The sequence below is a fragment of the Xiphophorus maculatus genome, chromosome 13 (genome assembly GCF_002775205.1).
Source record: "Xiphophorus maculatus strain JP 163 A chromosome 13, X_maculatus-5.0-male, whole genome shotgun sequence".
Taxonomy (NCBI): domain Eukaryota; kingdom Metazoa; phylum Chordata; class Actinopteri; order Cyprinodontiformes; family Poeciliidae; genus Xiphophorus; species Xiphophorus maculatus.
In genome coordinates this window covers 6,103,276-6,129,667 of record NC_036455.1, presented here as the reverse complement: position 1 = coordinate 6,129,667, position 26,392 = coordinate 6,103,276, and the positions used below count along the sequence as shown (strand labels likewise).

Below are 26,392 nucleotides of genomic sequence, written 5' to 3'. Positions count from 1 at the left end.
GTGCTCCTCCCGAGACCCAGCCTCCTAGTGCTCCTCCCGATTCCCCCAGAGCTCCACCGTCCCCTCCAGGAGTACAGCCTCCCGCGGCCCGGCCCCAGCGCCGACGTCACCCGCCGGACCCACCTCCTGTGGCTCGGTACCTCCTCCGTTGCCACGGATGCCCACTGGACCTCCCCCGTGGTTTCCGCCTTCGGCGCCGCGGACGCCCGCCGGACATTTCCCGTAGACCTGCCCACCCTGGTTGGGCTGGTTTCTTTTGTTTTTTGGACTCTTGGCCCCGTTCTTTGTTAGCCCCTGGTAGCCACCCTTGAACGGGGGGTAAAGTCACGATCTGTGTTTTTCTGTGTATTTATTTCGAGTTTTCTGAGTCTCTGTGTTGTCCTGTTTCTCGTTCCCTGATTACCCCTTGTGTATTAATGTCACCTGTGTCTCTGTGTCTTTGTTGGGTCCTCGTCTATCTGCCAGTTAGTTGTCGTATGCTTCTCTTCTTGTAAGCAATCCATTCGTATAACCAGTTGCTTCCGGTGTTGAGCCCTGGCTTCTGCTCAGTCGTTCTGCCTGGTGTTTTTCGATTTTGTACTCTGGCTTCTTCATCATTAAACTACCTTCATTTCATCTTTACCTGGGTCTACAAGCGTCTGCCTCACCACCAACACCACCACATCATGACAGTCTTGTGTTGGTCTATATTATAAAATGCAACTAAAAATACATTGAAGCCTGGTTGCAACTTGACAGATCATTAAAAAACTTAGAGGAGCAAGGACTTGTACAAAGAAACTGGTATGTATCTATATCAAGTTATGTCCTAATTTGACCATACTGCCTGATGCTGCAGCTGTTTTTCATGCTAATATATGGGAAATCCCATATATCATCAAACCTGCAGTGTGTGTCCTGCTCAGTTGTCTCTCTTATACCTGCAGTTATTGACAACAGACGATACAGGAGCAAAAGAGAGAAATGTGAATCTCAGTTGCCATGCCAATCTATCTTTGGTTTCAGGTGGCAAGTGATGGTTGGTCAATATTTATAGACCTGTTACAGCATGGCTCAGGTTGGCACTGTCATGTCAACTTTAATGTCTCAATCTGGTCTCCGCCTTCTTTGACTTTTTCCCATCTGTCCTTTCATTATGTTGCTGCTACCTGTAAGCTTTTATGACTCTATCTAGCTGTCTGGCTTTTATATACTGGTTGTGATGTAATTTCCGCTGAAAATGCTCCGATTTCAACCCCATCTGGATGTAGCTAGGCCTGTCACAATAAACAGCAAATTAAATAATCCCATGATAAATTAAAACAATCTCAATAATTTCCATTTACATAATTTATTATATTTCTTTCTCTCTGTGTACCAAAATTGGTCTTCAGTTTGATGCTTTGATGCTGATGCTGTGCATTTATTGTATGGTTTATCTTTTATCGTCATGATTTTTTGTCATCAGAATATTTGTTTTCTCAATAAATCTCAATTTAAAAACTGTTCATCTTGTCAAGATTATTATTTTTTTTAACTATTTTTGCAATGTTTGTCCAATAAAAATATCAATAAACTTGAAAACATGATTAATGCAGTTGGTGTGTACAGGTTAGGGATACAAATCACTTTTCTTAATGTGACTGTTGTCCTAACAAAGCATTTTACAAATGGGAACGTTTTCAAGAGTAGTGTTTGTGTTTGTGATGCTATAATGAATGTGACACACAGTTGCAAGTTGCAACTATACAGTTACCTAAACAAGAAAATAATTAATTGTAATACAAGATGTCATGATAAAACTCTTCAGCAAAGACTTGTTTAAGGTCAGGTCCTTTCGATAAAACCTGGAGTTGCATACTTACTGCCATTAACAACTACACAGATTCCCAGTTCATAAACTAAACAATCGCTTTAACTTCCTGGTGATTTTAAGGATTTTCTCCAACCAGCCGTGGCGCTAATTGGTGGCAGCATCTTGTCAAAGCAGCCGTTGGGGCCACTAGAGCAAAACGAGCATTTTGCTTAGTAATTACCCTATATTGTCCTATCTGCTTACCATCCTCCATGTTGCAAAAACACTCATAACAAGGACTAATAATCACAATATTCTACAAGGCGTTTTATTAGTAGCCTAAGTCCTCTTCATAGAAGTCAATTGGATGATTAAATTATGTATTTTATACAAGGATTTGCAATTAACTAAAGAGCTGTTAGGTATTCTTGCTGCAGGGATGTACTGTTCTGATATTTATGCAAAGAAGGATCTGCTTCACATATGGTTCTGCTGAGCTTAATTGGACAATTCAGACTGATGGTCGCATGATGGTGAAGAGACGTCTGTTTTTATTAATCTACCCTTATAAAGTCCAATTTGTGTTTAATTCACCCTCAGCACCTTGTGAGTTTCCTCTTCCATGGATGAAAAGAGGATGTTGTTTAGCAAACATCTGAAGCAGTGTTTGGATCCTTAAGCCTTGTGTTTTATTTTATTTATTTTTTTCGCTTGTCTATTTTCAGGACGGGCCCTCATGAGACTAACAGACAGAAAGCTGGAGCGAATGGGGATTATCCACGAAGCCCAGAGGCAGCACATCCTGCAGCAAGTCCTGCAGCTTCGTGTCCGCGAGGAAGTCAGGACTCTCCAGCTCCTCACACAAGGTAAACTTTTCAGCATCTAAATATCACATTGAGACGCTTACCTGCATTACACACCCTGTCACCGATGCTGAGAACCTAGTTTCTTCCAGGTTGAAAAATGTTCAATAACAAACATTCTAATAAATATACCAATCATTCATTATTCACGAGCCATCTGTCGCCATGGCAATCGCTGCATATTTCAAAGCCTGGAGGAAATGATGAATCAGAAAATGATTATGCAACAAAAGAGTCTAGCAGAAACATTTTCCTCAGCTGCTCTGCTCACAAGCCATCGAGTCCAGATGATGATGGCTTGTTGTTGCAGTTACGTCTCCATATAGATTTACTTTTACGCGTGATGAGCTCCTGTAGCTGCAGGTCCCAACTCTGCTGACTCTGAACTTGTCGGTTTCTCATGTCGCAAGCAGAGATAGCACCTGAGTATGCTGATATCTGCTGAGATACGCTGCAAGGTTGTTCCAGATGGTTGTTCCAGATAGACGTAACAGATGCAGCTAATGTATTCATGAGTGTGCAAGAGGTCCAAAGCTGCAGACACCGAGCTGAAATATAAGCGCACCACTTTTGTTTTTGCTCCCATTTTGTCATGAGCTGAACTCAAACATCCAAACCTTTTTTTGTACAGACAGTAGACCTATTTTCTCTCAAGTATTGTTCACAAATCTGTGTTGGTGAGCACTTTTTCTTTGCCGAGATAATCCATCCCACCTCACAGGTGTTCCATGCAAAGATGCTGATTAGACGGCCTGATTGTTGCACAGGTGTGTGACAATAAAAAAATCATTGTGGAATTAGCAGTTTTGCTTTATTGGGGGATCAGAGAACCAGTCGGTATCTGGTGTGATTACCACTCACTCTGTGCAACCCACCTGTTAGCGTTCATCAGGTTGATTGGGCGTTGTTGTTCCACATCTCTTCAGTAGCTGTGTGAAGTTGCTGGATATCGGCAGGAACTGGAAGCCGCTTGTTTTAAACACTGGACATATTTATAAATATTTCAGTCAACTAACACAGAAATCTCATTGTGTTGTGTCACCATTAGGTCAGCTAGTTATTAACCAAAAGAATCTGAAAGTATGTCAAGCTGTCAGTAGAAAAACGTTTTTTGATATTCTGTTAAAATCTGAAAAACACAACTTTGCAATCATGGTGTTTCCATTAAATAAATGTAATTACAGTCATACGTGAAGAATCATATTTCAGCAATCATATCATTTTTCAGCCACGGGGCTAGCACTCATCATCAACTATCAGAGTTGACAATGGCTACGTATATACAATACTTCTCTTTGTGTGGTCCATATATATAACACAAATTGGACGTATATATGCTGCATTTTGGGAAATTGTAGCTATGCCTACCATAACCAATTTTGCTGAACGATACATTTCTCCAGAAGTTATTGCGATACACAATAATATTGTTGTTGTGAGACCATTTTCAAATAATATAATGCTCAAAGATCAATAAGTCTTACATTTTAATCAACATTTATCTCTGGAACTGGAAGATATTTTAAATATCCAAACTAAATAAACAAAACAGAAACAACAAATAAAATGATGACTTCTCTGAAAACAAAATTGTCCTTAAAAAGGACTAGTTGAGACCAAAACATCAAACTTTGGTACAGAGAGAGAGAGAAAAAAGAAAAATTATAAATTATACAAATGGAAATGATTGAGATTGATTTAATTGATCATGCAGTTAGTTGGTTTATTTAGTTGGACAGGTCTAATTGTTGTCTGTGTTTGCAGAAGAGCAATAGGTTCAACATTTTGAATGATGGAGTCAACCGTGAATCGTTGAAGTAGGCCAGTGCCTATAAGCGCTTTATGCAAACTGCTGTGATGCGTAAGAGTTTCCATTCCAGTTTTGCGAAAAACACCAATTTTGAAGTGACTGCAAAACAATCTCATCGCAAAAACTTGATTTTAAAATGACTGTGTCTCCATTAGGTAAAATTATTTTCATAAGTCCTGTTTGCCCAATGTTAGGGTCTATGCAGATGAAGCTAGTTTCTGTTTCCAGCATCTAGCATGCCGAGGGGAGGGAATATTGATCAGTCTATTTATCCTAAGATAATATGAGATTAAGTAATGGTGACATGGGGTCATTGCTGTGATACTAGAGTCACAGTTGTGTTGGTTATGAAGTGGTGCTGGACATTTCTTTTAAAAGGACCTTGATGCTCATTCAGGAGGCTTTTTCTGCAATTATGAAGGCAACAAAAATGTCTAATTTTTGTTTGTTGTGCTTCCTTATTTAATTGTCTTGAACCCATTAGTCTAGGTTAGTCATCTCTGCTGAGATACTGTGACCTTTTCCTCATATCTCAACAAAATAAGCTAAATATTTCAGAGTGATAGATTTTATTTGATACCTCACTGTTTATTTTTTGTCATAAATATACTTTTGTGCCGTCGATGTTCAGAATACGGATGCCTTTTTTGTGACTTTGTAGCATTAATCAAAGGCAGCAGGATCAATTCAGCCTCAAAATATGCAGAGGCTCTGTTTGCAATTTATGCACGTATAACAGCAGCGGTAATCCATTATGTTAATTAAATCTTTTGATGAGCCATTTTTAATTCATGTATAGCCAAACTAAAAGCCTCACACAGGTACATAGCTGAGCTGCCAAAGTTGAAATCAGTGGCAACAAAGCAGACGATGTTCCCAATGAATCAAGCAGCTACTGTTCATTTAGTTTTCAGTTTTTCCTGGACAGTACTTCTCTTTGTGGGGTCCATCAAATGCAGTTATTGAAGTTCTCAGTTTTACTGCAGCGTTTTTGTTACGATAAAGTCCAATTAATAGTTTAAAAAAAATCTAAAAATGGTGGTAAAAATTCTCATCACTTTTATCATTATTAGAGTAGTACCATAAAATATTGTGATAAAGGTCTATATAGCCCACTCCTCGTAGCAAACTGAAAATCTGGGATTCTAAACTGCAGAGTGGTATTTAAGTGTGCCATATTATTTCAGCTATTTGAAAGTAACACCAGCCAATGAACAATAAATTTACAGTAAATAAGTTTACAAATGTAATATCTTGTATTTCTCCAGCAGTGGCCATCTGCAAACAGGAAGAGATTAACCATTATTTGTGTAACAACTACAAAATTAATAGAAATAGGTTTCTATGTGTAATAACATTTATTGTTCAATGTTATATTAAATATACTGTATATACATGTATATACTTTTGTATATAGTTTGGTGCTCTTGGGGGCCCCCTTGTGGTGTGGAGGCGCTAAGCAGCCTGCTTAGGTCACATGCGTCTCGGGTTGGCTCTGATTCCGTATGATAATTTATGGGGACATCATTTATCATCTCTGCACAAACTTTGTTCCACCAAACAGCAATCTCTCCACACAGTAGCACGCTTCATGTTCTCCTTGTTCTCTCCTTTCCACCCTGTGAAGCTCAGCCTGTCTTGTTTCTCGCTCAGCAAATCCAGCAGCTTTCCTTCGCCAACCACCAGCAGCAGCCCGCATCGGCGCCGCTTGTTCCTTCACACCCATCTGCACAGACTCTGAGAAACGGGGCTGCCGCAGGGGCCGAGGAACAAATTCCAGGGTTCCAGATTCTTGGAAAACATTTGGACTGAAATAAACCAGGCTCTCGGTTTTATTCCCTCAGCGAGGTGAAAATAGAAAGTGAGAGGAGGAACAAGAGAGGGCATTTAGCTGAGTGATGACTCTCGCTAAAGGCATCCCTCAGCATCCTAGGCATTTCTTCCCTTTTTTGTCTTTTTTTTCTTGCCTCATCCTCCCTGCTCTTCATCTCCTTTTTCTGCATTGATGATATGGGAGCAGACAGCCCACCCGTCTCAGCAGGACACTGACTTTTAGAGCATATCTGAGCCTTGGGGATACACACTGAGAAGACTGAAGTTTGACAAAGCAGAAAAATGTAGAATTGTAAAGACGAAATCAAAAGGAAGAAAATCAAAGAGCATCTCTCTTTCTTTTTCTTTTTTTTTTTACATTATTTTGAATAAAATACGAATTAATTAGAAGTAAGAATGGAACCATAGAGTGAACAAAGGAAACAAACGTACTATATGATTTTGTTGATTGGTTTTAATTTGTATGTTTCAATGTTAAGTCTAAATGTTCAAAAGTAAGAAAAGGTTCCTCCCTTAGATTTTTGTTCTTTTGGCAGAGATCAGACAAAATTTGGAAGGAGATGAAATGGCTCCAAGGCAAACTTCCTTTCGTTGTTGCTAAAGAGAGACACAGTGGTACGCAGCTTGAAGTAGAGCAGGGAGGGAAACGACTGAAGTGAAAAAGTGGCAACGGATGAATGGTGATGAGGTAATGAAGAAAAAGAAGAGGAGGAAAAGAAAAGGTGCAGTTGGTGAGATAGGTGCCAAAAATGTTGGACGACGACGAAATGGAGAAAATCTGGAGGTGTGAAAAGCTTCGATTCATCTCTGGATCTGTTTGCATGGATGGATTATCTTTCTATTTTTATTAGTTTACTCATTTTAACTTCAAATCTTGGATATGGTCATTGATTATAGGATAATTAGACATGTTAAATCTGGTACTAACATAAAAAATGTCTGTGATTAAATTATCTGTGATTATCTTTAAAAATCTGAGCCCTTTTGAAACATGTCTATCAGGATTAAACATACAAGCCTAAAACAGTAATTAATCTGAGAAAACAAACCTGAGAAACTAAAATGAAAATAATTTATTGGTATATTGAAAAACAAAAACTTTATTTTGGTCTTACTATGAACAAATTGAGGAGATATCCTAATCGGTCACACATCTGAAGTATGTTGCTTTTGTTGCGATACGGTGGAATTTTGCATTTAGCTCTCAACATGAGTATGTTAGCTGTGCTTAGATGTGAACATCTCATCTTATTTATTTTATTTTTTTATATTAAGACTGACTGACTCACTGAGAGTGAAATTTTAATAGCATGCCATGTGGTCAGAAAGAAATCATCTGAAGTAATCAGAAAGTAGTATAAGCCCAGAGGTTCACTATTAGTTTCAAGCCTTCAGCATGCTGAGGTGACTGAAACTTTATTGGTGCACTGAAGTGGGCTCAAGTAGGACCAGCAACTAAAACCAACATTTTCTTAACACCACCTGATAATTATAGTGTAAAAATTAATATTAATCCTTCTCCAATAATATTAAACTAAAAATAAATTATCTTTTTGTGGTAGTGATGACCTGTTGTCTCTACAAAAATAGCTTTATCTTGAAATAATGGTAAAACTAAACAATTAACTTGGGAAAAATTCATTGTTTAGCTATTTTTGAGTTATTGTTGGTTTTGTGATCTAAATATTTTAACATTTCTGTACTTACATTTGGGTCTCAACTGCTTCTAAAAACAGCCTCTTATTTTAGCAATAAGTTAAGGTTTTTTGGTGTCTGGAAAACAAACCTTTTCAAAAATCTCATAATTGCTAAGTCAAAATCGACGGGCACTGTGCCGTTACCTAGCAACCCCAGCCCATCCCGTCACCCAGCAACCTACTCAGAGTTCCAGCATGTTTGGTCAGCTGGTTTGACCAATGTCAGCCAGAAAAGACAAGTGTCTTGTTGACTTACTATTTAGAAACCACTTGCTGCATTCTTGTTGGTTGTCTTAGTGACTCTTCTTCTGCTTTTCAAAGATGTACAGTTGTATAATTGCGCATCTTTCTGCAGCCATTTTTCACGTTAATGTAAATGTTGAGTTTGAGGGTTGTGGTCAGCAGCAGCGTATTTGGATTTAAAGTGACAGGAGGCCCTAAAAAAGCTCATCCTGAACTGAACAGACTAAATTCTCATTACCTAAGAATGATTTTGAGCAAAAAATGTAATGAACATGTTTTGTAAAGCCTGTGGTCCCATCCTAATCTGTTCAAGGAAGCTGAATAGAGATACCTTTAAAATCCCTTTCACAGACTCTCCTGCCAGTCTCGCTGAACTTCTCACTGAGTTTGCAAAGTAGATTAGTTAAAAAACCTAATTCTTTAGATTTGCAAAGATGTGGTATTAGTAGCTGCCTGCCGTCTCAAAGGAGTCTCTAATGTCTATCTCCAGCGGTTAATGGGTGAGAGAGACACAGAGACACACGGGACAACCTTTCATTCACCTGAAAGCCTGAAATTATCTGAGAAAAACTCAGGCATGCACAGAAAGACAGAAAAGCCTTATAGACAGACCCATTCTGGGATCTGAATGCTAGCAAATATGAATGGTCATATTAACCCAGGTTAGAATGTGATCATTTAAAGGTGCAGTATGTAAATTGAAATGGTTTTTACATATTTGTCGTGACGGTATGTCATCAATCTACCGTATTTTCCACACTATAAGGCGCACCACATTATAAGGCGTGAATGGCCTATTTTAAAACTTTTTTCATATATAAGGCGCACCGCATTATAAGGCACATAGAATAGACGCTACAGTAGAGGCTGGGGTTACGTTATGCATCCATTAGATGGAACTGCGCTAAAGGGGACGTCAACAAAATAGTCAGATAGGTCAGTCAAACTTTATTAATAGATTACAAACCAGCGTTCTGAAATCTCCGTTCATTCCCAAAATGAATAAACAGCTGTTTGATTATTTTCCCCGAGGTAAAGTCAGTGACGTGGTATTTTGGTGACACAGTTTATCTTTTAACAGCAGCAAGGTATAACATATAGTGGAGGGGAACTTTTCCTCGATTCAATATACATGTAAAAAACAGTCTGATACTGTTACGGTAAATCAAACGTTAGTGCCATCACAATATATATCCACTTCTGCACCATTGATTCGTTCATGTTAAATTCTCTGGCTGCTCCTCTATTCCCGTGTTCCACTGATCGCCTTGAGCTTAAACTCTGCGTCGTAAGCGTGTCTCTTAATAGGAGCCATTTTGGGGTCTTTACACAAAACCCAGCGTGTACCGCGCGCTTCTTCTTCTACGGGGGAAAATGAAGTCGGCGGCTGCTTACCGTAGTTGCGAGACCTGTTGTGGATCAATATTGGTCCATATATAAGGCGCACCGGATTATAAGGCACTCTCGGCTTTTGAGAAAATTGAAGGTTTTTAGGTGCGCGGAAAAAACGGTACTCCACTTCCTCTCTATGCTACTATTGCCGTCTACAAAAATATAACAAAAATAACCAATCAGAGCTAGGAGGTGGGTCTCAGCGCTGCCAATCACCCTTATGTATTCTGTTAAATGTACTAATAGTGGAAAAACAAATTACCTTTACAACAAAACCATTTACCCACCATCATCAGTGGCTAAGCTAACTAGCCTAGCATTCACATCAATCTGCTATCGGGGGGAGCTGTAGCATAGTAGAGGGAGAGGAGAAGGTTAAAAGGAGCAGGTGCATGCGAGGGTGATTGACAGCGCTAAGACCCGCCTCCTGGCTCTGATTATTTGTTTCTAGTTAGCTCTGAGAGCGCTGGAAGAAGGTAAGCGAGACTGTAAAGGTTGCAGACCTCTGGTTTAAACAAATATGTAAAATAAATATTTTTCATAGAAGTTACATGCTAAAGCTTTAAATGAAGAGGTATTTAATGTGTGCACTTCAGCCGGCAGCAGGAAGAAGATGAAACATGGCCACCAGAGAGAAAAAAATCTGTCTGAAATGAGAGGATCTGGAGTCAGAAAGGTACACAAAAGGGTAGAAGCACCGTGTCGTCAAGAGAGCGAGGCCTTGTAATTACTCCAGTGTACCCAGCCAGAATTAGCTCAATGGACAGTGATTAACCTTTAAGGCTTGCTGAGCCATGGGAGGGAAATAATTACATTTCCCTCACTGTCGTCTTTGCTACAGGGACGGCAGAGGCTCAGGATCACTTATTGCTTATAATCATCAGAGGTGGGCTCAGGCTCTCCAAACAGAAACCGATATTCCAACAACTAAGTCCTCAGAGCATCAGGGGTACAGTTTGGTTAGAGTTAGAGCCGTTTGATGAGCAGCTCCCCATCTACATCCTGAGCAGGAGGACATAATGAGCAGCGCATATTTCCTATACCTGACTAGAGCTGATATTCCTCTAAATCTGCTTTGTTTCTTCACATTTAAACCCATTTATTATGCACGGCAGGATAAGACGCAGCAGGAGGAATGCAGATGAAACTCTGAACTTACAGGTGGAATACTGAGAACGGTGGGAGTCTTTCGAGATTTCTTAATTTACACTTGGTGTTTTCAGTTCAGGGCGATTTCAAACGCAGTCAATCAATCAAGTTTATTTGAATAGCACATTTCAGCAACAACACAGTTCAAAGTGCTTTACGTCATAAAAAAACATAAATACAAAGTCATAGAACACAAATACATTTTGTGAAGTGCCACTGTTGCACGTCAAAATGTTGGTCAGTGTTTCATTCATAATGTTTCAAAGAAACTAAACAGCTGGGTTTTTAGTCTGGATTTAAAGGAACTCAGTGTTTCTGCTGTTTTGCAGTTTTCTGGAAGTTTGTTCCAGATTTGTGGTGCATAGAAGCTGAATGCTGCTCCTCCATGTTTGGTTCTGGTGATGCAGAGCAGACCAGAACCAGAAGACCTGAGAGGTCTGGGAGGTTGATGCAACAGCAGATCTTTAATAAACAAACAGTATTTTAAAGTCCATTCTCTGAGCTACAGGGAGCCAGAGTTGGGACTGTAGAACTGGGTTGCCAAAACTTACAAACACTAATTCATAGATATATTAGACATAATTATAGCTCACAAATTTAAGGACCTGATTGCTGTGGGTACAAAGGAGTTCTTACATCTGTTGTTTTTAATCCTAGGAAGTAAGATTGGGTGATTTGACCATTGGTTGTTTTTTTAAATATGTGTTTTCCTGACATACAGTGCCATTTTATTACACAATCACGTAACTGTTACCTTCAGTTGTTATAAAAATGCTCTCTATATCAAATGTAACTGGAAAGAAATTTGACTTTGTAAATTAACATCTTGAAATTGGGACGCTGTCTCTTTAAAAGTAATTACTCTTTCTGAAACTCCTTCAGGAAGTCATCACAACATTGCTCCTCTATTAACCCTTTAACAAAGTTTTTTTTTACCAGCAATTCACTGAGAAATAGCTCATATAATGAGCTCAGCCAATGCACAGTTCCAACTGGTGCTAATTGCTTCTGGCTAGTCTGAAGGAACTGATTGGAGGAGTTACAGGGAAGGGCTGAATGGTTGCCATGAGAGATTAAATGATTGTGCATGAAGGGTCAAAACAACACCCCAGATATGTTTTTGATGAGGGAATGACATTATAACATGCATTAAAATGTTAATTAAAATACAATAAAATTCAAGAGTTATTCTCTTAGTTAAGGTAACGATAACTGATTGAAGCCAAAAGATGTCGGTAAAATAACTAAGGCCGTTGTTAATGCCGACACAAACTCCTTTTGGTTGCAAGCAAAGCCTACTTTCCCCAGAGAGCCTGAAAATGCATCGGCGATTTATTTACTCAAACTTTTAATAGAAAGGCAGCATTTTATGTTTATTTTTTTAATTTATTTAAATAATGACCACAATGAGACCAGCTCTTACTCAGTGTAATCATGCTTACAGGCCATTCCACTGCCTGTTTTATGGATTTGAGTATTAAAAAAAACAAATACAGAATTAAAAAGTAAATTAAAAAGTCGTTTTGAGTGATTTGGTGAATTAAGAATAAATACATTTTGGAAAAGATCCAAAATGTGCGTTAAAGAGGCTGTTAAACCAGAACCGATGTTGGACTGAATAAAAAATGTATGTAACAGATTTGAGGTTTTATTGTACTGAAGGTTGACGATACATCCAGGAACAAAAGTCATGCATGTGTTTTTGAATGCAATATTCTCAACTTGATGCAGTAGTTCTCTAATCTAGTAAAAATTTGGGGTTCAAAACTAAAGCATCTGGCTAATTCCTAGAATTCAAACTCCAATTTGAAAGAAAATTACAGTTTGTTGTTTAATCAAGATGTCTTACATTGTGATTTTTGTGAGAAGAGGTGCTTCTAAATCTGTAAAATTAACTCAACATAGATTGGAACCTGCTAAACCGACATCTCTCTGCTCCTCTCTTAATTGATTAAACCCAAAAAAACAGAAGCTTTTGTATTTAATTTCACGCCTGTAAACATTTCAGGGTTTCCAGTAACAGCCTGATGCCAGTAAATATGCTATTACTGACTTGTGAAATCATCACTTTTAATAGCAACTTAAATTGCTTGAATTACACAGCTGACGGAGCTCATGGAAAGTGCTTTTTTGAGAATGTGGTGCTAATCTGTGAATGTAGACACAGGCTCACTGCGTACGCTTCATTTACTGTAACAGAGTCTCATTTGAATCAGGAGACAGAGTCAACTTTAGGGAAATTAATCAGCTTTACTGCTGCTAGTCTACCACAGTTTTTTTTTTCCATATTTAGAAAAAAAAAGTTTGCAGGTTTGTCATGTATAATTAAGTGTGAGAATGATAATTCTATATTCATGGATTACGTCGTTATTGAAGTGTTTATTTTTTTATTAATCTTCCATTTAACAAGAGTGGCTCTGACTTTCTTGGTTGCAGTCTTTAGGGATAATTGTCTGAATTTGTTATTCAGGCCCCAGTGTGCTTGTGTCTGTAGAAATCTGTGGCCTCGGGGCAGTAAATGAAGGAAGTCTTCTTGTTTTGCTCCAGCAGACCTCGCTTCCTTTGCTGCAGGCATCTTAATAAATGATTTCTCACCGCTTCATGAAAGGAAACACTCCAATCGGAGCGCTTTGCTAAACTGCGTGTTTGTCTTTTTACACTTGATCATCTAAAGTTTGCTGACGTGAAGATCGGTAGCGACGTAAGAACTTTCACTGCACCGAGAACAAATGAAGGGAAAATGTTCACGCTGATCGAGTAGCATTTCATTTCACTAGAGTCTAGAGTCTGTTTCATAACAAGAAGGCAAATCAATAAATGACTGTAAAAGTTTCTACAGAGAAATTCTCTCCATGTAGGACTAGCATGCAGGCGCATCTTGAAAATCTCTGAATCTGTTTAATTACTCAGTATATGGATTTATTACACACAGTAATATTTTCAAGCAAACTTTCCAGGAGTTTATCTGTCAAATAAAGCAACACAATTACAATTTAAACAAAATGAAAATTATATCTTTTCAATTCCATAAATGTTAAGGGTGCATTCATGGTAGCCCTGTTTAATCCACTTTAATCAAACTCCTTTAAACATGCATAAAAGAATCAAAGAAACACACCAGGAATGTTTCTGATTGGGGAATAACATTATAACATAATGTACAGCTAGAACAAAGTTGACTTTACATAATTCTGCCCATTTAAAGTGAAGCACAGCAGCTGAAAATGTAACAAACATTGCCATATCGGTCCCTAGCTAAACTTAGTCTCCTGATATATCAGGTATGAAAACATCTTTATGCTATGGCTAATCATGAGCAAGGAACGAGAAAGATTCTTTAAAAGAAAGTGTAGCTGATCTTGTTAAACTGATGTAAACTGGATTTTATTTCACGTTTCTATCCAGTGATGGATGACAAATTGAGTATGTCCCGTTGGGCATCAGGGATGAATACTTTTAAGCTTTTTTCCTACAGAATATTTATTGAAATGAAGCTCCTTAACTCTAAAGACTCGCGGAGCTCGCGGTAACTCCTGTCCTTCCTTTGAGCTTTTTTCTCTGTGAATCAGATGTTTTTCTGGAGCGTGTGGGGAACCGAGAGCTCTCATTATCCGAGTCCTCTCCTCAGGCTGCTGCTCTCTGCCAGGGCAAATTCTCCTTAAACGTTCCCTCCATTCTTCCCTCGCTTTTCCTCTTTTGCTCTTTTTTTTATACCTCTGGTGAAGGTCAGATTAGCTCTTTATATATATATTTATAATTTCCTGTCGGTGATTTCTCCCTCAGAGGCTCCAAGCTTGAGAGATGTGATAAAGGTTAAGACAAAGTGAAACACCTGTGTCTGACAAAGCGAATAATGTGATTTTCTTATTCAAAGAGGCGACTGGATGTCTAATATCCCTCTTAAAGTCCACCAAAGTCTCATTTTCTCTTTGAATATGAACACAATGTCGATGCCATGGGTGACTCCACATTAGGAGCAATTTCAGGATTCTGTGCACAAAGAAAATGTCATTTATATCTAAATGATTACCTAATACCACACGTTGACATCCTCTATAAAACTGCACAGTTTTATTGGTAATAATGTCACAAAACAGAATAATTACTTCCCCTGCTGAGAGGCCTCTTTTGTTGACTGACGAGCAACGAACTCTTAAAACAAAGGTATTGTGAAAGGCTAAAAGAACAAGACTGAAGCATCTATGCAATCACATATTATAACGATTAGTATAAATACCTTAGAATATGAGTACATTTTACTGGTGGGGTTTCTGTATTTCTGAGTCTTTGGCATTTCACCTAACTTTCTGAAATGTTTGCTAATTATTTTGCTCTATGAGATGCTTTATTTTGTTATATAAAGCCAAGGTTAATCATTGTTTGTTTTTTGTTTAGTTAAAAGTTGCTGCTTGTGGGTGTACACTGCAAAAACACAAAATATTACCAAGTATTTGTGGTCTTATTTTTAGCCCAAATATCTAAATACACTTGAAATGAGAAAAAACTAACTCAAAAGTAACTTATCAGCGAGATTTAAGAAATTGTTTTAAGTTAATAGTTCCTTAATATTGGAGAAAAGTACCAGTTCCAGATTATTTCAGTTATACCATGGGAAAAATGTCTTAGTAAAATAATCTGCCAGTGGAAATAGTACTTCATTTGAAACAATATTAAGCAATTATTGATATGAAATAAACTTGCACTGAAAAGCTAAATGGAAGTTAGTTTAGATATTTAGATATTTGCATGAAAAACTACGCAAAAAATATTTGGTGAGTTTTTGGAATGTATTACTTTAAAATGGAAGCAAAAAAAAACATGGCTCATAATAGAAACATCTGTTTGTATCATTCTTGAGCTGTGGCCGCACATCATTATTTCATGGACTGCGTATGGCCCCTGAGCCGCACTTTGAACACCCCATTGTACAATAACAATAGATTTTTCAAATCATATATTATTCTTAATAACCAACAATACAAGTTTACTTGAGAAATAGCGGTTGTTTTTAAATTAAATGAATCTCTTTATGTTATATTACTAATACTAATACTGGGGCTGCACAGTGGCGCAGTTGGTAGCACTGTTGCCTTGTAGCGAGAAGGTCCTGGGTTTGATTTAATTGGTCTCTCTAAATTCTCCCTAGGTGGGTGTGTGTGAGTGTGTGTGTATGGTTGTCTGACTCTGTGTTGCCCTGCAACAACCTGGCGACCAGTCCAGGGTGACCCCGCCTCTCACCCGGAACGTTACCTGGAGAGGCACCAGCAACCCTCCCGACCCCAAGGGTGTTAGAAAATGGATGGATGGAAGCTAATACTGTTTCTTTTTTAATATTGTTACTTTAATCTCACATCAGATCATTTCAGCCAAGTATGGATTTGATGCTGGATAATAACTTGAATTCAAATCAAATCCAGGAAACGGATGAAGAGAAAAGTACGCAGAAAGTATCACAGATAATCAGGAAAGATAAACAGAGACTCTGAGGAAGAAATGGAGAGCATAGGTGGAATTGCCCAAAGGCACAGCATCAGCACTCGTCCTGTGTGTGTGTGTCTGAGTGTGTGTACATGCGTGCCTCAACATCCTGGCCTCTAACCCTTGGCGGAGGAAAACAGATTGCTTTGACAGGTCCACTGACATCATGAGATGTTCTGCTCTTTTGCCAGAGTCTCTCGGGAGTCTTTGGCTGCCAAATGTCCAGCAGGGCTTAAGGCTTCACCGCAGCGAGAGAGTGCTCTGTAATGTCACTGTTGTAGGGGAAACTCAGCTGTCTGGATGCTACGTTACATGGGACATGATTTTACAAACTAATGAATAAGTCATGGTAGAATCTGGATGTTGTGCTGGTCTTCCGGCTCCTTCACCATGTCGTACTTGAGCAGCAAGTTTTGTATCCACTACGTGTTAATTGGTGTCCGTCGTCAGGACGGTTTGCTCCCACTTTGAGCCGGTGATTCAGACTAGTTTTCTTTCATCTACTGTCAAGTACGAAGCAGAGCGCGGACGTTTTCCACATATATTTAAATTTTAGTCTTACAGTTAGACTACAATATGACTGAAAAATATATCGCGATGTAAGCATTTTAAATTGGTAGATTCTGATAATTATGGTTTAGTTTTTACTTTTAAGTATCTGAAATGCAGCCAAACTACTGACGTGATCTTTCCTGTTTTATACACAGTTTCCTCTCCACTCCGTTTTTTATTTTTACTTTTAAGTAGTTATGAGACACTGTGGAGAAACCGTAAACTGCTAATTTGCCAGTTACTCAACAGGTTGCTAGGTAACCAGTGAGTGAATGAGTTGCTAGGTAACCAAAGAGTGAGTGAGTCAGTTGATTCCACCAACTTTGCTTAGCTGACAGTGAGAGACTGAGCGGCTAAAGTCTTTCCTCTTTCTATATCCCAAAGAATGCTATGTAGTTCTGGATCTGAGTTATTTTTATTGATCTATTTATGTATTTCAAATAGTTACAAAGAATATATATAGGTATACAAAATAAATATGTAAAAAAAATTTGTAACATAAATTTTGCAACAAAATATTATGTAAAGCAAAACAAAAGCTGGTCCAGAAGGGAGCAAGAAGAAACTGTGGCTTATCCAGTCCGGTCCCTGAGTTCATTGAATTTATTGAATATTCTATCAGACGATTTATCTATTGATATCGGTCATTTTTCTACTGCGACATATATTGTTACTGATTTATGGTGCGTTCACACCAAATACATTTTGAGCTCCAGGCGCGTCTCGTTTACGTTCAAAGGCAATGTGGAGGCTTGTCGAGGTTGCGTCGCGCTTCGTGATTTGAAGCGCGTCCAACATTGGAGTTGAAAAGTTTGAACTTAACACGGAGTATCAAATGCCACATAGTGGTGCATTTTCCAACGTGATCTCAGCAACAAAAACAAACTATGCAGGATAAACTATTTGTTGCTGTTTGCTCTTGTCCTATAATTTACGACCAATCGAGTTATGACTATAGAGGGAGAAACGGAAAGGACCTTGCTTGGAAGAGGATCAGCGAGGAAGTTGGAATGTTGGGCAAGTTATAACTTTTACTGTTTGAAAATATTTCTCCGCATTTGAGCTTTGCAAATCTGTCCAGCAAAAATGATAAACATTAAATAAACATATTTATTTAGATGAAATAAGCAGGACATGGTGGAAGAGTCTGACGAACATGTATTCCAAGGAGTCATCTCTCAACGCTGCCTAGAGCGATTTTGGTGCATCTGACGCGCAAAACTTCAAGTGTCTGACTTCAAAGTGCACACACAGCAAACTTTGAAGCATTGGACACGTTTTTGTGAACACACCATTATTGTCCAACCGATCAGTTGAAGTTGGGTCAGTCCCGGGCCACTTTTCCTTCCCAGTCCGCCCCTGATCATGTGTGTAACCACAACCTGAGCTCATTTCTAAAACAGCAGCACCGGTTGGTGCCTCTTGAAACTCGCTGATTTTGTTCTTTTAAGACGCTTTTTTGAACCGGAAGTGGTCAGGTTTCCCACACACGTAATCAGTTTACGAAGAAAACAGAACCCATTAGGAAGTCATGGTATCGGTCGCCTGGGCAGCAGCGCTGGTTCCAGTCAGTCTGCTGCAGCCTCCAGCCTCCCTGACCACCTCCGGACATCCAGGAGCCCAGACGGCCTGGACAGACCAGAATCCTCAGCGCACGCCTCCAGCTTCCCAGCATTCGCTCATGATCTGACAATCTCTTGAATCAATAGCCAGAGGACACTCACTTTTACTCCGAGACAATCCATTAATCCCATAAACATGCCCCCAGCACTGGCTCCAGAGCTGCTGTGTGTAATGGAGAAGAATGGGGGGAAAAATGGCACTCAAGGAGTTGTTTTGGCTGCTGTTTGTCAAGGCAACCATTATGCAGCTTTGAGTCGCTGGAGCCCATCAGTTAATGCATAATCAGGAGAGACAAGATAATGTGCTAGTGTGGTACTCTTCTGTGGTTATTTAATTGAGATAAGTTATTAATAGGGTTAGATTGAAAGTCCACAGCCTGCGTAATGAGTAGAGCATTAGGAAAACAATTCCTCGTTTTAAATGTTGTATCTGAAATGGCTCTGATTATATTAATGTGTCCATTAGTAGTTTTAGTATAAAAGCGCTATTACAATCCATTTACCTGCCTTATGACGTTACAAAGTTGTCACTTTTTCCGTTTTTCTTGAAGAATAATGGGAAATGTTTTTCTAAAAGTAAATTACAGAGTGGCTTATAGGTGAGCTCCAAGTTGATATATTCAGCTACGCTCAAGGCTGGATAAATGGTAATAAAAGCCACATTTATTGAGTGGTCTTTTAGCGCACAACTCTATATGGAGGGGAGAGTGTTGACTGAAGAGGGAAAGGGATACCAAGGACATTTTGAGTGAAATGGGGTGCAGCGAGCGGGTACATAAAAGGAAATGATGTATGCTCTGGCAGCACGGGATCACAGTTTGCGTATCCAGGATTTATGGCGCCGTACTCGGCAACAGTACACCAACACACCTGATCATCCATTATTATTGTAACATCTCTCACTCTGGGGGCAGACATGATGGATGGGAAGCTGCTAATGACTTTGGCTTGAAATTGTAATTACCACAAAAGTGACACAGAGCATTTAGGAAGGTGGCGTTGGCCACTGGGCATTGTCTTTAAAGGACAGACATTTATTTAACTTATCACGAGAAATTGATTTAGTAGCCATGAGAAATGAAGATTGAGGTGAAAAACACATTTTAAAAATATTTTTGTGCAACTTAATTAGAGCGTAACCTTCTAGTTTGGTAAAATTTTTAATGTGAAGAGTATTAACCTCTTTGCAAACCCACAAACATCGCTATGAAACATGTAAAGAAATATAAACTTTTATAGTGTTTTTATTCACTATTCAATAATTATTACATTCATTTACAAACCTTCAGATAGAGGCCATGACATTTTATTATCAGATAATACAATTTTTCATTACAATCCCCTGTTTTTTATTATAAGACAATATGTGTTTCTGTGTTTGATATGATGAAAAGCACTTTGAAATGCCTTGCTGCTGAAATGTGCTATACAAATAAAATTTGATTTGATGTATTATCTAAGTCACATCAGATTTTATTTTATTTCCACATTTGTTACGGTTTTGTGCTGCTGAACTCAAAGATTTTACCATTTCATGCTTGCAGCCATTTGACATACTGAAAATGAGAATTTAAATACATTTTTTAAACTTTAATTTAATATAAAAAAATTTTGAAAACAAAATAAAAATTCTAAGAATTTTTTTATGAGATTCAATTCTTTTATTTTCACTTTTTTATGCTGCTCCCACATTGAAAAACACTCGTCTAAATCCCTGAAACTTTTATTATATGGGAAAGCTAAATGGTTATTTACATTTTAAGTCATTTCCTCATATTTAGCTGCTTCAATTTAAAGGACAGTTTGTAAAAACCCAAATGAAAACCTTTAACGGACGCTGATCACCCATAATTGATCCCATTAGTCGTTTGACGCTCGATTACCTGCACAAATATCAGCCTTTCTGTTTCCCCTTGTCAAACTTTCAAAGGTTTTTATACTTAATTCTAAGTAATTAAACGCATGTCTCGCCTTTTATTGTTAATTGGTAGTTTTTGACATAAAAATATAGCATTGGAAAAACAAACAGTTTTTTTAGTCACATGTGAGAGGACTGGCAATCAGTGCTTATAATCCTGAAGCGCGCCCTCATGGCAGGTACTCTGCGCCGCCTGCTGCTTAGGCCGTGATGGAGGCAATTAAACGTGACGGAGAAATAACACTCTGTCCTGAATGACTCCTACTCTACAGTTTATTGGACATTCAGGAAAATTAGGCTTTCAGCGACGCATGCAGAGCAGCAATACAGTACATGGTGTAGATCAAATAAAAATAAATAAAAAAAACTGCTGCAAACAAGCAGCAATTTGTTCTGTTCTGTCATCGGTTGTTAATTAGGCCTCAACCGTCTGTCATTTTACCTCAATATTACTTATTAATTCTACATAATATAGATAATTTCTGCAAAAACTCAAAATCGTACAAAGTATTTTTGGTCTAGTTTCTTGTGCAAATATTTCAGTACAATTGAAGTGAGATAAAACTAACTTATAAGTAACTTTTTATCAAGAAAATCAGACACAGGCTGACTGTTTTAGATTATTCTGTTGGTTTAAACGACTAATATAACATAAGGACAAGTTTTTTATGGCTAAATTAATGAATATCACCAAACTTGGTGGTGTGTGGTGAAATAGTTAACTTGTTTGAAATTGCTAAAATCCACAACTCTGAGGATTTATTTCATTTTTAACAACCACATGATGATTTATGAATAAAAAAGCCAAATTGATTCTTTTACAGTGGAAGTTTAGGAGAAGAAAGAGGAAACGGGGATGAATTACTTTTTAAACATTACCAGAACTCCCACCTTATCAGGAGATACAGGTCACCTGATTGTGATCCGGTTTCCTGACTTTAAGTTTTCACTTTCTAATTTCTCACCTTTACTGACAGGAAAAACAACCCGGCAGCTGTTTCTCCTTGTAGGAGGTCAGCCTGTGTTGGTCAGGCAGCAGCTGACTGGTCTGGCCAAGGTCGCTGGGATGGTTTCTATCACTCCTCAATTTAATTGGATATGAAGAAAAAAACATGATGGAAAAATTCACAAAAGTTACAAAGCATCTGAGATACAAAAATATTCTCTAACTGACTAATTAGGCTTGATTTGGTTTCACCTTGGTTGCCTTCTCGCCGTTAGTTTTTCTCATTTTTTTCTTTTCATTTCTGACTGTAGGAGGAAAGTTTATAAATCAATAAAATTGTTAGATCTTGCTAGAAAAGTTGAATCTGCACTTTTTTATTTATTTATTTTTTACCATAATGTTTAATCTCAGAGTTGAGAAATGCAAAATTCATTCTTGATGAAATGTTGCCTTGACCTGAAGCTGCTTGAACATTCAAGGTTTCCAAATTTGCACTGATTCTTAAGAAACTGAGTTTCAAATGTTTACTTTTATTTACTTAAAGGTGAGCTGTTGTGCTGCTTTGAACAGGTTAGGGTAGCTCTATGGTCCACAGAAATAATTTTTAGATAATGAGATTTTACTCTGCTCAGTTCTTCCTATTCCTATTAGAGTTATTTTCAGAATAAGCTGTTTTAGGGTCTCTGTCACTTTAGATATAAATAAGCTGCTGTTGGCCACGACTCGACTTTCACACTCACAGGAGAAAATGGCTACAAACAGATACGCAATTGTACAACCGTACATGTTTGAAAAGCAAGAGTGGAGCCTCCTGCACAAGCAACGCAAATGCAGTGAGTGGTTTCTGAATAATATGTCAACAAAACTCTTTTCTTTTCCAGCAGCCATTGTACAGCAGTCCAACAAGCAGACCAAATGTGCTGGAGTTCTGCTTGCTTTGCCAAGTAACGGCGCAGTGACTTAACAAACCAAATGTTTTTGAAACGCCTCATTTTCCAGACACCAAATATGATTTTTAAGATCATGGTCGGTTTTTAGAAGCAATAGAAACCCAACTGGATGCACAAAAACAATAAAGGTTGAATCTGCACATCGATTCGCCTGTCTGGGATGGTGTAGTCATGGTTCTGTGGGCATTAAAGTACAACATAATGGCTCAGATCAGGTATCCTTTTCTTCTGATCTTCCCAGCATTCATTCATGCCTGCACCTTTGTTCAGGTAAGGAGTTGGAGGGCAGGACTATTAAAAATCCAGTTTCTTCACATAGGGGGGTGTTTTTAGCTGATGTCCTGCTGCTGTGGTTGAGGCTTAATTAAAACCAGTTTTTTTTTACTGTTAAATGATTTTAACCCTTTTTTTTCCGTTTTTCCCCATTTGACCCTTATCTCGCCACCACCACCAAATTTCCTCACATTTCTTGTTTTTACATGAGTGCTGTAAATATGTAACTCATCAACTCTTTTATTTTTCATTTGAACAAGACAGACCTTTTCTTTTTTTTTCCTTGAGGGCGTTTCCTCATCTTCATCACGTTCTTTTCCTCTATGTCTCTGCTCATATCTGCTCCTATCTTTCATGTTCTGTCTCTGATTCTGGCTGCCGGTCCTTTTTGCCCCCGACCGTGGCGGTGCTGGAGGGCAGCTCCTGATGTGACTCTGGCTTTTGATTATGGTTCTGTCCTGACCCCAGGACGGCCCGGCCTTCATGCAGCAGCCAGCCAGCTGCAGCTAATGAGGAACACCCGACGTTCCCTACTGCTCGCTGACTCCTTGATTTATTGTTTCACCGCGTTCACACCTGCGGCTGTATTCCCTCATATTATTAAACACCAAATAATGACGTTTACTCTGCAACTGATGAAGCCTTGCTTTGGTCTTTTGCTGACAAGCGTGTTGATGCTAAACAGCAGCACTTAGCCTGCAGTGATTTCAGTGGATAAATGTCTTCTGCAGGAAATTGCTTCATCACACTCTGATTCGCTCACATCCAGCGATGGGAACTGATGTGAAGTTAAACACTTGTGTATTGTTAAATATGAGTGAATATTTAAAAGAAGCGCAGTAATAGAAGCTAAATGAAACATTCAAGATGACAAACAAAGCAGGAGAAGTTTATTTCCTCCACATTTGGAACGAAACGCGTTTTGTCATGTGAAAATGTGCAATACAGGACCTGTCAGAGTAATGATGATGGGGTGTCAGAGTTTGACGCACGATAAATGATCTGAACTCACTGAGTGTAGCAGAAACCTGTGGATGGAGACCTGGTGCTAAAATGAATGACATGGAGTACACAGAGACCTGCTAGTTAAAACGTACAAATTAGGTTTTTTTTTTGTTTTTACAAACATGCAAATCTAATTATTTTTTGAAACTTTTCTACTTATTTCGGTTTAAACTTTCTACACAGATATTCCTACTAGTTCACACTGGCTGCATTTCCATTACAAATCTTTGTCGCTATTGTCGAAAAACAACAGTTTGGCCATTGCTGTGTTTCCACTAAGTAAGAAATTAAATTAAAATCACATGAAAATAAGCTTGTTTACCTGATAAGTCATTAATAATCATTTCAGCAATGGATGTAAACGCTTACCTGAGATAGTTCAGCTGCCAGCGCTCCTCATCTATCAGCCATCCGAGGAGACGTCGGCGTCTTATTCAGGCGTTGGAACAACAAGCCCCTAAAACCAAAGACTGGCAGCGTATGCGGCGTTTTGGAGAAAATATAATCTGCGATTTTCCGGAAGAGTTATGGATTCAGCATGTTTGAATAATGTCCAAAACAGAAACTTCAACAAACCGTCATCTTCCTACTCCCCTGTCGTCTTCTTTGTCGTTTCCTCCAGTAGTAAAATCTGGAGGATTTAGACCGTCGTGAGACAGGTTAGTTTTACCCTACTGATGATGTGTTGTTGCAATAGTAAGTCTGATGATGCGGAAAAGAAATTTCCATTGCGGTTTTGCGGCATACCTCCATTTTGATCCGTCCTAGCACAAAACTTTTCATCAAAAAAACCTTTTTGGATTTATTTTCTTTTTTAAATGACGTGTTCCCATTGAGCAAATTTATTTTCAGAATTTCAATTTGTGCAGTTTTATGGCTTCTGTTGATGTGCAGGAAACAACTTCCTGCACAATTTTGTTTCACTTGTATTCAAGTTTGGGATGAAACATGTCGATGAAACACAAACACACAACACATCCTGAAAATAAAGATCAAGCCTGATGAGAAGGTGAGGCTTGAAACCAGTGAAGGTTTATAGAGTTAAGTAGTGCTAAAGTGAAAAAAGAGCAAAATGCAGAAAAAGTTTAATTATAAAATAATAGTGTACTCCAGTTGAGAGGAAAGTACAGCTGAGTCAGTTCATTAAATAATATACAAAATGTGCATTTCTGCTTGAGCATTAAAACATTATTTATGTCAAGTGTTGACAAGAAACTGTCTAACTGTAAAGTTGTACAGGTCGTCCCCTTCCTACACAGGAGTAGATCAAGATAAAGTTTGATCTCACCTGTTTGGTCACACTTTCATATCCATACTCACATATAGAGTTAGAGTTTAGTGAACTTTAATTTCAACTCCTCCTTTCCCACCATGTTTACTAATAATTTAATTTACCGTAATTTGTTCTGCATTGACCAACAACTCATAACAAAACCATTTGGATGTAAACGCAACTCTTTATTCTTCACCTCCTTCATTAAACTCTTTCTACTCACCTCCACCTTTTTTCTTCACCTTTTTTTGTAAGTCTATTACCGTCACAGCTTTTGGCTGCAGAAAGCGTTGAATTACGGCATGTCGCCGTTTTTTAATGCGCTGGTATAAAATGAGCGCAGGGAACCCATAAGATGCAGAACGAGGCTGGCTAGCCGCGCTCTGCAGCTCTATGGCCGTCATTTACCATCCACCGATATCATGATACAGTGCACACCTCGGGCACACGACACCAAATCCACCCTGCGGATATTTATGGGGGATGGATTATTTGCAATTATGCCGGCATTAAATCATCAGTTTAAATGTTGGACCCCTCCCGCGGGCGTGATTTCATCTCAGAGCCTGAAAACATTTGCAAGAACTCCTGTTTTTGCTTTAGACTTTTATTTCCCTCTTACCGCAGCAACTTGGAAATCGTTCACTTCTGAACACATTAACGACGGATTTGCTTTGACTCGGTACGGATTCCTGCTCGCCGTTACCAACGGTGAGATATGCAGCTGGCTGCTGCTTATAACTGCTGCAAATCTTCTGGCTTTTTATGGGACTTTAGTGTTTCCCTCATTTACAGTCTGGGAGGAAAACGGAACCATGAACGATGTCTTCATTATCAAAGCAGTCATAATTTAGATATAAATGGGTTTGGGCCAATAGCACAGGCTCACAGTCACAATTTCAGATAAAAGTGTATCACATGGCCTAATTGCTTTTGTTTAAACAAAAAGCTGCTGCTAAAGTGATATAACTAATTTAATATTGCTTATTTTAACAGGATCATTAGCATTTCTTTACTGTTATTTTACTTAAAGTAAAGAATAAACACTTTGCATATTAGTCAGATTTTAAGTGTCTATTTAATCCCCAAAGGAAAATTAAATGTAATTCAGATTAAACTAGTTTCAGTGTAGATGTTGATGACTGAAGGCGAAAAGGTTCTCCTGTAGCAGTCTGTGTTACAAGCAGCTTTAAAGAAGCCTCTGACTGATGGTAAGAATCTTCTTTTTATAAAAATCCTTCTTTGTTGAATTATCTTTTATTATTGTACGGTAATTTGGTGACATAAAACACTAGACCAGAAATTATTGTTAATTATAATAAAGCCTTAAAGGCATCTTTAGATCTGGTTTTTCAGCGAACCAGACTGTAACCTGCTGTAGCATCATAGCTAATCAGTTATTTTCATAATAAATCACATCCTATTAAGTTTCCTGTGAATCTGAATGTTACTTAACTCAAATAAAATCCAACTATAGCCAGAAAAATGTCAAGATTGTTGAGATATGTGCTCATAATATTAAAATAGCAAATGTGACCGATTAAACAAGATGCTTTCCATCTGGTTTGTCAGTAAATGTAATTTAATTTACTAAAAACCTGAAATTAGGGGAGT

At 38.4% G+C, this 26,392-nt stretch overlaps 1 protein-coding gene across 2 annotated transcripts in view; it reads left to right on the top strand.

Moving 5' to 3' along the window:
• Positions 1-26,392, top strand: part of samd12 (sterile alpha motif domain containing 12) — a 168,382-nt gene that overhangs the window by 99,519 nt on the left and 42,471 nt on the right. For both annotated transcript variants that reach the window (XM_023345452.1, XM_023345451.1), the window contains exon 4: positions 2,500-2,640. In XM_023345452.1, coding sequence (XP_023201220.1) covers positions 2,500-2,640 — 141 coding nt within the window. The remainder of the gene's footprint in view (positions 1-2,499; positions 2,641-26,392) is intronic.